Genomic DNA, 13054 nt, shown 5'->3' with positions numbered 1-13054 from the left:
TCCAGGAAATGCAAACTGGGAGGAAGGGGAATGAATGGACAGCATGTAACAGGTAGAACTGGTCGGGGCAGATGTAAGTGTGTTTGCATGCTATTTGCTATTTACACAGCTAGACAGAGGTTAGAGAGTTTTGACTCCTAACCCTAAGGTTGAGGGTTCGAGTCTTGGGCCGGGAATACCACGACTGAGCTGCCCTTCAGCAAGGCTCACTGCTCTGGGTGTGTGTTCACGGTGTGTGTGTGTGTGTGTTCACTGCTGTGAACATCTGCATGTTAGCAGCTTGCTATTGTGGAGATCTTTGCATAAATATGTGTTAAGATCTACTCAAACCGCCACTTTCGTTCACGTATGCGCTTGTGTTGCCGTTTATTCCAGGTGGATGTTGACAGATTAATTGCATCTATGAATTGGAATTTGGCATGAATACAAAGTACTACACTGTCTTCACTTTAAGAGTATGATTATCTTTTGTGATGCACTCTTCAAATGGAATGGGATAACATCTGAATCATTGGGGTTTAGTTGTGTTAACCAGATGAAAACATCTCATGTTATGAATTTGGCATGTAGAGGTCACAACAGGAGTTTCTGCCTCATTAACAAATCAATAGCAGTTGTTTAACAAAGATAAGAAAGATCAAAGGATCAATCAAGTTATCTAAACTCATCAGGCAAAATACTATAATACTGATTATTTCAGAAACACTGAAGACTATTGTGTGTGAGTCAGGGGGATTTCACTTTAAAGAAAAGCTCACCCTCAAATGAAAAATTGCTGAACAATTACTCACACTTAGGCCATTCAAGATGAATTAATTTCTTCATCAGAACAGATTTGGAGTAATCTAGCATTATATCACTTGCTCACTAATGGATCCTCTGCAGTGAATGGGTGCCGTCAGAATGAGAGTCCAAACAGCTGATAAAAACATCACAATAATCCAGAAGTTATTCACAGGACTCAAGTCCATCAATGAATGTCTTGTGAAATGCTGTGTGTTATACATCAAGATATCGTATATCCAGAAACTTCAAACCGTTACTTCTGTCTGAATCAGGAGAGAAATATGCACAAATTAAGCACGGTTTACAAGCAAAACCAGTTTTGGTTGGTAGATTTTGATGACCTTTTTACTGAAGCAAGTGTTATTATAGATTTGTATTTTGGCCAGAAGCAACAGTTTAAGGTTTAATACCTTAATGATGGATTATTATTATTTTTTATTATTATTATTTTTTTTTTCACAAACCACAACTTTGTTAATTTATGGACTGGAGTGATTTGGATTATTGTGATGTTTCTATCAGCTGTTTAGACTCTCATTCTGACGGCACCCATTCACTGCAGAGGATCCATTAGTGAGCAGATGATGTAACACTAAATTTCTCCAAATCTATTCTGATGAAGAAACAAACTCATTTACATTTTGGATGGCCTTAGAGAGTTTAATTTTGGAGCAATCTATTCCCTTCAACTTAATAGAGACAATCAAATCTTAAATGCAAGAACAAATGTAAAATTTGTAAAATGTAAAATTTCAGACAAAAATGCTTAGGTGGTGCATTTTTAATAAACAAGATATCTTGAGACAATCTCTCAGACCACAGACTGAAATCTTCATGTGGTATTGCTAGAAATGTTTGTGAGTGGGTGATAGCCTGTGGAAACACTCCTATTTGCACCAGCATTTGTTTTGCAAATGAGATGCTAGTTATTTGTAGGATTATCTGAGAAAAACAACACCTTGTTTGTAAACTGCATGTGTTAATACTGTCACAAACAGCCAACTGAGGGGGAATAGAGCTCAGAGTACTTCAAGATAATTGGTGAGTGGAAAGAAAAATTCTAGGAAAAAGACTTAATGTGCTCAAATTCTGGAAACACATTGTGTCTGTATATGAAAACAAGCCATTAAAGGGGTGATCTGATGCGATTTCAATTTTTCCTTTCTCTTTGGAGTGTTACAAGCTGTTCGTGAATAGATAAGATCCCTAAAGTTGCAAAGACTAAAGTCTCAAATCTAAAGAGATATTCTTAATAGAAGTTAAGACTCGTCCATGCCCTCCTTAAATGCCTAGTTTAAACAGCCCCACATGTCTACGTTACTATGTGGGAAGATCTGCAAATGTTCACGCAAAGAAAAAAGGCGTAATTTAATTCTCGCTGTTGTAGTGTTGCCGCAGCCGCCATGTCGCGGAGATGCTGTGTGTTTTGTTGTGAAAGCGAGATTACTTTATTTGGCCTTACAAAGGAAGACACAACTAGAAATCAGTGGATAAGTTGTATATACAACACTGTTACAGAACAGTTCAACCCAAATATTCAGATTTGTGCAGCACATTTTATAGAGGACTGTTTCCTGAACCTGCAGAGTTGAATACAATGGGTCTGTGATCAAAGGCTGGTCTATAAAGTGGGGCAATTCCTACCCAGCAAGGACAGTCTGGTGCTTCTGACTCACAGTCTGTAAGTACGTTTTCATATGTAAAGAATTTACCACTGATGATTCAAATGTGAGTTTTGAGCAGTGTAGAGTAGCATTTGTTTAATTGTTGTTTCTCCGATCACAAATGCGGACATGGTTTTATGTATATGCAGCGCAATATGCGACACAATGCATAAAAACACAGTTTAAGTCATTATAATCAGTGATTATGTCCCCACTGGATGCAACTAATGCCTCATTTATAATAGTCATTTTTTTAATAATTTGGGTATTTTTTATAAATTTATAATAATTGTTTATAATTCTTGTCTCGTTGCGCCGGGACACACATCATCACAGTATGGTGAGGGGTGTAACATTTCCGTCCCACGCTTGAGGTATTCGGCCAATCACAAAGCACTGGATAGCTGGCCAATCAGAGCACACTTCGCTTTTCAGAATGATGAGCTTTGTAAAAAACTATGCGTTTCAGAAAAATGGGGCATAGAGGAGAAACATTTATGTACAGAATGTGGAAAATAATGTGTTTTTTTAACCTTAAACACATTGCATTCCACCAAATACACAAAATGATGATCTTTTTAGTCACGTCATATTACCCCTTTAATTGTGTTGTCTTTTTTAGTGTACACGACACAGTACACTTAATCTTGTTGAAATGGTTTTAAATCTATTCAAGTATGATCCAGCAGGAGCGTGTCACTGTAATCTTCTGTAAGAAAGCACATGCTGGGCTGACGCTCAGGCTTGTGCTTAAATGCAAGCCAGCTGCAGCACAGATTTCATTGGCAAAACTGTGCAAAAAAGCTTCTGCAACATATTTCAAGTCAGTGATCAAATAATTATTTCAAGATATGCACCAAAGAATAAACCGATTCCTCACAAAAGCTCCTTTGTTTGCATTAGAGCTTGTGGGGCCTCATTTAGTTAGAAGAGAATGTGTTTTTGCAGACAGAGTTCTGTCTGAACAAGTCTTGCATATATTACCTTATATTCAAATCACCACAATGCAATGTTTACTCATATGCAACCTTCAATTTGTGATATTGCTTCAGGGTAACAAACCCAGGAAACATTTTGAGTATTTATCCAACTTCAAGAAAAATTATATAACGTTGACCTAGAAGCGAATTCACTGAGGTGCTGTCAGTACGCATTGTTAAAAAAATTCTTACATCAGCAAAGTATATGTATATATATTTAGATATCATTTCAATTTATTTGAAAAGAATATGCATGCAATAGAGAGTTAAACAGTAATTTTTGGTTTTATTTCCATTTTACTAAGCCTTTGTTTGCACATGCTTACAGTTCACAGCATTTTCTGCCTTTGGCACTACACATCAAGTGTACTGTCTGTGACAAGGGCAGGTTCCTGCAACTCTGAGATTTCTTACATCCCCTTTTAGGGCAATAGTCATAGGCTTTACTGATAGGAGTCAAAACCACAAATGTAACAGGGGACACACACCATGACTGCAGTATAATAAATGCAGTCATGGTGAGCAAACTGACCCCAAACTTTAATACATACTGAGATTTAGCTGTGCAGTGCAAAGCCACTCTTATTTTCAACTGCTCAAATTCTTATTGGAGCTATTGTACAAATAATAGCTGTTTTTTTTAATGCCAACAGAGCATGTCTGTAAGCTCACATATTATTTACAAAATTTACAGTTATAAAGTTAATAAAAATAAGTTAATGCTCGGAAAGTATGAGCAACAGTTCCTTTCCCTCCCGGGCAACAGCTCTGGAAAAAGTAACATCTTATATTCCACAGTTCATTCTAATTAACTGGAAGTCTAACAGCAGTATGCAGCTGGATGGTTTATGGTGAAAAATATTGGACACATGTGTGAGATACTGGCTTGCGTTCCTCAGTTGGACCGCAATTGCAGAACGGCTCCAACAATCGACCTTAAAAGGCAAACTAACTCCTGCAGACAAGATGAGACAAGTTCTAAGAATAATTGTTAAGTGTATTCAAGGATATCAGACTAATCCAGGGAGCAAGTCATGAACGTGCACTACTTTAGGATGATTTTAGTCTTGTATCGAAACATAGTCTTGATTAAAGATGTCAGCATAGGAAAACACTGAGTGCACATATTTATGCACTCTTAAGAATAAAGGTTCCAAAAGGGTCTTTATGCCGTGATGTCATAGAAGAACACTTCTTAAAAGAAACATTTTTCTTAGTGTGAAGAAGATTTAAAAAATCTAAAGAACCAAAGTTTTTGTGCAGTGAAAAATTCCATTGATGCTAAAGGGTTAATTCAGCCAGAAATGAAAACTGAGCCATAAATTACTCACTCTGAAATCATCTTAGGTGTGTATGACTTTCTTCTTTCAGTCCAATTCGGTTGGAGTTATTTTAAAAATCGTCTTTGATCTTTCAAGCCGTTTGATGCAACTTAGCAGCTGTTGCATGCACTCCATCGGTCCATAATAAGTTTAATGTAAAGTGCATCTCAGACAGCTCTGGGGGGTGAACAAAGGCCTTCTGTAGCAATCGATGCACTTTTTAAAGAAAAATATCCAGATTCAAAACGTATGAATCACTTTAATTGTTGTAAAACGGAAGGAGTTAATAAATCAAGCAATTCCCTGTTTTTCCCCTAAACTCAGACGTCATGGGGAAAGATAGAAAACATCTAAGTAGTTGTTTCCACATTTTTGTTAACTTTACATGAGCAAGACTTATTTTAGATTAATGTTATTTGAAGGCACACTTTTGTTAACGCAACTCACCCAAAGCTCTTCTTTGAGTAATTACATGGTGGTTTCTGGCAAGTTAGAGGCTTAATGAACCTCTTGACAAGCATACTTTTTCCCATTAAGCAATGCCATTAATCCCTAAAATACTGCTTCTGTTTACAACTGTGAGCGCAAGCTAGAACATTGAGTGATTAATACGTTTTGAATCTGGATATTTTTCTTACAAAAGCGCATCGATTACAGAACGCCTTTGTTCATCCCCCGGAGCCATGTGAGACACTTTTTTTTCGATGGATGCACTTTATATTAAACTTCTTATGGACCGATGGAGTGCAACACCAGCTAAGTTGCATCAAACGGCTTAAAAGATCAAAGACGAATTTTAAAATAACTCCAACTGAATTCGTCTGAAAGAAGAAAGTCATTTACACCTAAGATGATTTCAGAGTGAGTAATTTATGGCTTAATTTTTGGCTGAACTTTAAATGTACTTCACGGAACCATCCATGTCACTAAGGACCCTTCATTTAGTAACTTTATATGTGACAAGCACAAAACAGAAATGGCAAAAATGCTAATTGCCTGTGGCTTCATTCGCAAAATCTGGAAAGCAGAGACATAGATGTGAAACCACATTCAACCGAAAAGCTTTAATTGAAGCGAGAGAAAAAAAGAAAAATTCGCGGGAATTTCAGACTGTGAGTGTGTGAATGAAGCAGGCGAGTGATTGATGGGAGGGCGTAGGTCACCGCTAGCAGTTTTTCTGCTGTCATGCCTGTGTTTACTTGCCAAACCCTGAGGGAGAAGGAATGAAAGAATCTGTCCCCTAGTCTCTGGATGCTACCCACCCTGTGATTTTAATCAGGCTGACACACCCAGTCCTCAAACGCTTACCTGAAATTCACAGAACACACTCACAGCAAGAAACTATTTTAATTTCTTTAAATTATTTAATTTCATTACAGGAAAAAAATGACTCAGTTATGACTCACAATGGTCTGCATTAAAAGAGTCATTTTATAAACGAATGCCATGGACAGTTTCTCACGGGTGTTTTTTTTTAACCGCCTTTTTTAGTTGTAGAAGTAACTCTGATTCATTCTTAATTGTATTTACCTCAGCTGCACTCTTTGAATATTGTGTATGTGTCCTATTATCAATCGTATTACAGTTATGTTGTTGTAATGTAATTATAGCCAATTGAGGTACAATTAAACAACAGGTGAATACTTGAGATACCAATATTATAGTTTTTAATTACTTGAAATCATCTAAAACAATCCCAAAATCGATCTAGAAAACAAGTGAGGTTACTTTCAAATCCGATAGCTGCTGAACTAATCTTTTAATATCCTGTTTAATACCATTATAAACTAGGTAATTTGGGTCTGAATGACAATTTAACCTGGTGTGCACACCAGCACAGGGTCACAACCTTGGACATTATCAGTTTTCTTGTTTATAGTAACCAAGTCTATGTAAAATATCAATACTCTTGAGCAGAAAACACCCGGTGAGGGTTAAACTGCAGATTGCATTGGGTCTGTACGCTGCAGTAATGTGAGCTTCAATGGGTGGAGTGGGGTGGGGATTGGGTGGTCCAATAAAACTAAAGCAAACTGAAACCTCTGTTCAAAACGCCCCATACCCTCAATGCTTTAAGACTTACATAATAGGTTATGTATGAAAAGCTCTTTAAACTCAGGAATATAAATCAAGCAATTCTGTGTTTTTCCCCTAAACTCGGACGTCATGGGGAAAGACAGAAAAACATCTAAATAGTTGTTTCCACTTTTTTGCTAACTTTACTTAAGCAACACTTATTTTAGATTACTGTTATTGAAAGGCACACTTTTGTTAATCCAACACACCCAGAGCTCTTCTTTGGGTAATTATATGGTGGTTTGTTGCAAGCATGAGGTTTAATGAACCTCTTGACAAGCATACTTTTTCCATTAAGCAATGCCATAAATCTCTAAAAACCACATAAACTACAACTAACACTTTGAAACTCCCAGCGAGGTCAGAAAGATCAGGTGAAAAGTGAAGAAGCTCACTGGTTGAGAACAAGCAGATGACTATATGACAGGCCTGTACAAGCCTTTGCACATTCCTGAAATCTGTCTTCAGTATCTCATAGATAAGACACTGAAATACCACTCAAGCAAACGTTTAGAATAGAATGTGTGAGGAAAATGTATGTTTAGTTAAAGTGGCTTATCATGAATTCCACAGTTTTTTTAACCATTTTAAAAATCACCTTTTGACCTTTGATCTTCCTATGCATACACAAAAAAATGTGCTGAATCAAATTTCACTTAGAATTTACTAGTAAATTTAGCAAAGATATAGCAAGTATTGAAGTAAACTTAAAACTCGGAGGTAAAAAGACTGAAAATGGTATTACCTCCAAAAATTTACTCTTATAATTTGGCAAAAAAAAAAAAAAAAGTATTTAAATGAATTAAATATATACATTTACATCATTTTGTCTTTGGATTTAAGCGGAGTCATTAAATCTGCATGTATAATAAATCACATGTATAATCTTAATATGTCTAAATATTAATAATAATATAAAAATAATAAATCACACAGTTCCAATTGAGAAGTCTCTTGTATATCTCATTGTATGTCCGCACCTAAAATAATATGGTAAAAATATGCTAAATGTAAAAGAAATTAAAATAAAGTAATATTTATTCTAGCAGCAATAATATAATGTATTTCGACCAAATAGTTGGAACATATATGGTCTTATAAAATTATATCTAAATTATCATGTAATTGCAATCATAAGAAGAACAAAATAATTGCTCGAGATCGCTTTTTGAAAAGGCCTAAAAGAGATTGACAGGAGGGTGGAGGGCCCTGCTAGCACAGACTCCCACATACTTGTGTATACTTGTCAAACCTCGAGGGAGAAAACTGAAGGAATCTGTCGCTTTGTTAGTCTCTAGATGTTACCCAACTTGCACTTTATTGATCTGACACACCCCTTGTCCTCAAATGCTTACCTGGTTCAGGCTCATAAAGGCTCACATCCACTGAAAGGCTCTGCACAATAGCGCTGCAATGAAAATCTAAACAGAAGGCAAAGAAAGACACATTGAAAAGCATTTAAAATGCATCTCTTTTGTTTGGAGGAAAAAAGAAAAACAAACGCTGCACACAGAGATACCAAACTATAAATTATTTCTATGTTGTTTGACTATGTGAGTCATATTTGGATTATTTAATTAATACAATAGAAGTTTCTTCATATTTTTATTGCATAAACTGAATTCAAATATATGACTCACAAAGTGTAATATATTACAATCATTTGCAAACACAACACTGAATGAATAGAATTTCACAGGTGTTTCTCCTGTGCATTATGATTATTATAACCTATGCTTACATAAATATTTAATTGTACAGAACAACTACAAAGAGACAAGCCCTATTTAACAGCTGCACATAACTAGCTTTGAATAATTCAGAGAGGAATGACAAATTACTGAATTTTGCACATAATTACTATGTAGCGCTTACTAGGAAGCAGGCTTTTGACTTCATCATTAATTTGTCTCAGTTCAGATGTTAGACTTTTATGTTGCACTCCTCTATTTGTCAAGCTAGAGTTGTGTAAATTGTGCTAGGCTACCATAAAACAATATTACCATCAAATGTTTGACTTTTTCTCTGACACTTCCCTGTACTTTATTTACACTAAAGGCTAGAGCTTGTGGAAGAGGACCACCCTTTTTGACAACTTAAAAATGGTTGTATATTGTCGAGTTCAATATAAGTTCATACATATCGTATTCCCAGGTGAGTCTCCTCACACACATTTCACACTTAGTCGTATAGCCAAAAATATGAATTCTTACTATCTGAGGGTTACACTTTGACACAACCTTGATCACAAACACTTTCTTTGTTTAAAGTTGTGAGTCTATGTAAAATATTAATACTCCTGCAGCAAAGCATGAAACTATGGTTTCTGGAATATAAACTGAAATAATGTTGAGCCAGAATGGGTGAAGCAGAGGAAAGCCATGCAGACCTCCCAATGCATTTCAAGACCTCTCAAAATGTGTTTGTAAAACTGCTGAATTAGACGAGTGTTGTTTTAAATCGAGCATCGTGCTCTTCTTAGGCACTTCATATCCAACACTCCCTTCTATCACCGCAAGCTTAATTATTAAAGAGTTTTCTTGTCTCATATCAGGCAATCAAAGTTCAACATCTGCGCTAAACGTTGTTCCTCTTTTGTTCTGGTTTCTGTTTATTTGTTTTGATACTTTGTTCTTGTCGCCATGACAACAACACTAAGGCTTTTCTTTATACTTTAATATAAGCATAGTGTAAAGAAAGATTTAATCCAAACTAAATGCCTCATTTGAGACGAATAAACAACTAGGATTTTGAATGCTTAGGCTTGTAAGTTATATATTTACCTGTTAAATTGTATTTTTAATAATAAGGTATTAAAAAATTATATTCTATATTCTAGATAAACCATATTTTTTAAATATTATTAAAAAAAAGAATGTAATGCTTTATTCTGTATTCCAGTGTATATAACTGACACAGTAACCGTGGCTTTGCTGCAGCTTGTTTTTTGGGTGTGTCTCGGTATTGGCACCCTGAGGGCAGAAAACTCTCATATTTCTACTTCTTGTATTTGCAGCAGTTTTTCCCTTAGTTTCAAAGTGTTAATCTTGCGATTTTCAAAAAATAAAAAGACGAATAATTTTTTTTCATATACTCATGATATACTTTGTACAAATGCTATATGCATTAAATCATTCTTTACACTAGGTTTATGTAGTGTATATATATATATATATATATATATATATATATATATATATATATATATATATATATATATATATATTCTCTATTCTCATGTATATTTGTGTTAACTGTCCTTTAAAATGTTTCTATGCTTTGGCAATGTAAAGATACGTTTTTACCATGCTAATAAATCTACTTGAATCTTGATCTATAAAATTAATTTAGCACAAAAGCACTTATTACTATATTACTAGAACATAAGGAATATGAGTGCACAAAATTTATTTCAAAAAATCGATCAGACTAAGAATAGTACTGTGCAAATCAAAAACCTAAGTATTCATACTATTTTATCACTGACTTAACTATGGCAAAATGTCTACTTATAAAATTCAACCATCAAAAAATGTGATTTTGACCCCAAACATATTCAAACCGTACAGTTGGCTAACTGCTGTGTGAATGTGTGTGTTTGCCTTTAGAGAGTGAGGTAGTGGTTTCTCACTCCGCCTCCTTGGATAACCCACTACGCCCATCCATCGTTCCCTCCCTCATTTATCCAAATAAAAGGACTGTGGGTCATCTGTTCCTCACTTCTCACTCTCTCCAGTCAGAGAACAGAGCAGCAAGCCTCCTCTACAATCATGTCTGTTTCATACGCTCGTAGTCAGATGTCCTCTGGAGGATCCATGGGAGGATCCCGCATATCCATGTCTGGTGGTGGAAGCAGTCGTACATCTGGCATGTATGCAGGCAGCATGCACGGAGGAGCTGGAGGATATGGAACACGTATCTCAAGCTCCTCTGCTTCTCGTTCCTTCTCTGCTGGAGGAGGTGGTGGCTATGGAGGTGGTGCTGGTTTCGGTGGCGGTGCTGGCTTCGGTGGCGGTGCTGGTTTTGGTGGCGGTGCTGGTTCTGGTTTCGGTGGTGGCGCTGGCTTCAACCTGTCCGATGCTGTTGATGTGTCTGCAAACGAGAAAGCCACCATGCAAAACCTCAACGACCGTCTGGCGTCCTACCTGGAGAAGGTGCGCTCCCTCGAGAAGGCCAATGCTGATCTTGAGCTGAAGATTCGCCAGTTCCTGGAGAGCAAGACATCCCCCTCTGCTCGAGATTACAGCGCCTACTACGCTACTATCAGTGACCTCCAGAACAAAGTATGTGGTACTGTCAGAAAGAAATATTTAAACAGCATTTGTAACTAAAGGTGTATATTTTTGTTAACTTATCTTTATATGAATAATGTCCATTCTTTATATGAATGGACATAGAAGTGATTTCTGTGCAAGATAAGACTTTTGTAAATATAAAGATAAACATATGGAGATGGATGTAATTAGGACAAATGAGAGATTACTAAACTCAAATAAATCCCAAGAGGTATCTAATTTTGTCTACATTCTTGTCTCCTGAAGATCCAGGATGCCACACGTGTAAATGGAGGCATCTACCTCAGCATTGACAATGCCAAGTTGGCTGCAGATGACTTCAGGGTCAAGTAAGTCCACATGACTAAGAGAAAAGTTGACTTTACATATCTCAAATGAACCTAAGTGTTTACTTAAGAGTTTGATTTCTGTGCAGATATGAGAATGAGCTGAGCATGAGGCAGTCTGTAGAGGCAGACATTGCTGGCCTGAGGAGAGTGCTGGATGAGCTGACAATGGCCAGATCTGACCTGGAGATGCAGATTGAGGGTCTTAAAGAAGAACTGATCTTCCTCAAGAAGAACCATGAGGAGGTAAATTGGTCTTCAACAAACCCATCATTCTTCTTGATGAGGGACATGCTCAATGGTTTTTATTGCATCTATAGGAACTCTTGGCAGCACGCTCCCAGATGAGTGGACAAGTCAATGTAGAGGTAGATGCAGCACCACAGGAAGACCTGTCAAAGATCATGGCTGAAATCCGTGAGCAATACGAGGGAGTTGCAGCCAAGAACCGCAAAGAACTCGAGGCCTGGTTCCAGTCTAAGGTAAAATCACACTAGTCCCAGTTTGTCATAAGAAACCAAAACCAAATCAAAACCAGCTGACTGATCTGACTGCTTTCCTGTGGACTGTCTCTCACAGAGCGAAGCCATCACCAAAGAAGTCGAAGTAAACACAGAAAGCCTTCAAACATCCAAATCAGAAATCACAGAGCTTAAACGCACACTCCAGGGTCTTGAAATCGAGCTACAGTCACAACTCAGTATGGTAAGCAGGTGACCAGGTCAATCTAGAAATCTGGTATTTTGATGCATCACACAGCCTTTAGAATAATGATTTTCTTCTCAACAGAAAGCGTCGTTGGAAGGCACTTTGGCAGACACACAGGCCCGCTACTCCAACATGTTAAACGGTTATCAAATGCAGGTAACTGCCCTGGAGCAGCAGCTGGGACAGCTTCGTGCTGACCTGGATCGTCAAAGTCAGGAGTACCAGATGCTTCTGGACATCAAGACCAGACTAGAGATGGAGATTGCAGAGTACAGGAGACTTCTGGATGGGGAGGCTTCTGGGTGAGACATTAACATACAGGCATTTATGTCCTGATTTGTGAGATTAAGTTTCTGAGTTGTCTATAACTTTATGTTTTCCCCCATCCTCAGAAGTGTCCAAACTGCAAAATCCTCATCCACAACCTCAACCTCAACTACACGCAAAGTGGTCACCATTGTAGAGGAAGTGAAAGACGGAAAAGTGATCTCCTCCACCCAGGCTGTGACTGAGACCAAGTGAGATTTCAAAAAAGAACAACCAGTATGAGACGAAACCACTCTTGAGATGAAACAACCCAATAGTGTGGGTTGATATGAGTGATATAAAAAAAATCAATAAACTGGTTTAAATGTGCTTTTGTGTTTGAGTCTTATTTTGCTCTCAAATGTTTTAATATTAATCAATTATTGGAAGTTTGTTCTTGACTAACTGGGGCCCAGGTGAGGAAGCAGACAGACTGGCTAAACCGACCGTCTGCTGGCCGCCTCTCGTCACAGAAATCAGTTTATTCTCAGCACATAGAGACTCTTTCACCTAGATATCACACTATAGAGACTGTGTCTGTTCCCCCAACCAAACCAATTTAAGAGTAACAATTTAATTGATTTTCAACAA

The 13054-nt window shown here is 37.2% G+C and overlaps 1 protein-coding gene across 1 annotated transcript; it reads left to right on the top strand.

Moving 5' to 3' along the window:
* Positions 1-10539: 10539 nt before the first annotated feature.
* On the top strand, positions 10540-12793 carry LOC127978913 (keratin, type I cytoskeletal 50 kDa-like). The gene is made up of 7 exons (XM_052583894.1): positions 10540-11111; positions 11370-11452; positions 11539-11695; positions 11770-11931; positions 12029-12154; positions 12239-12459; positions 12550-12793. Exons 1-7 carry the CDS (start codon positions 10599-10601, stop codon positions 12677-12679), a joined length of 1392 nt encoding a protein of 463 aa, XP_052439854.1. The 5' UTR covers positions 10540-10598; the 3' UTR covers positions 12680-12793.
* Positions 12794-13054: the final 261 nt, after the last annotated feature.

The sequence above is a fragment of the Carassius gibelio genome, chromosome B19 (genome assembly GCF_023724105.1).
Source record: "Carassius gibelio isolate Cgi1373 ecotype wild population from Czech Republic chromosome B19, carGib1.2-hapl.c, whole genome shotgun sequence".
NCBI classification, from domain to species: Eukaryota; Metazoa; Chordata; class Actinopteri; order Cypriniformes; family Cyprinidae; genus Carassius; species Carassius gibelio.
Note: the sequence above shows the minus strand (reverse complement) of the source record. Positions and strands in the feature narration are given on the sequence as shown.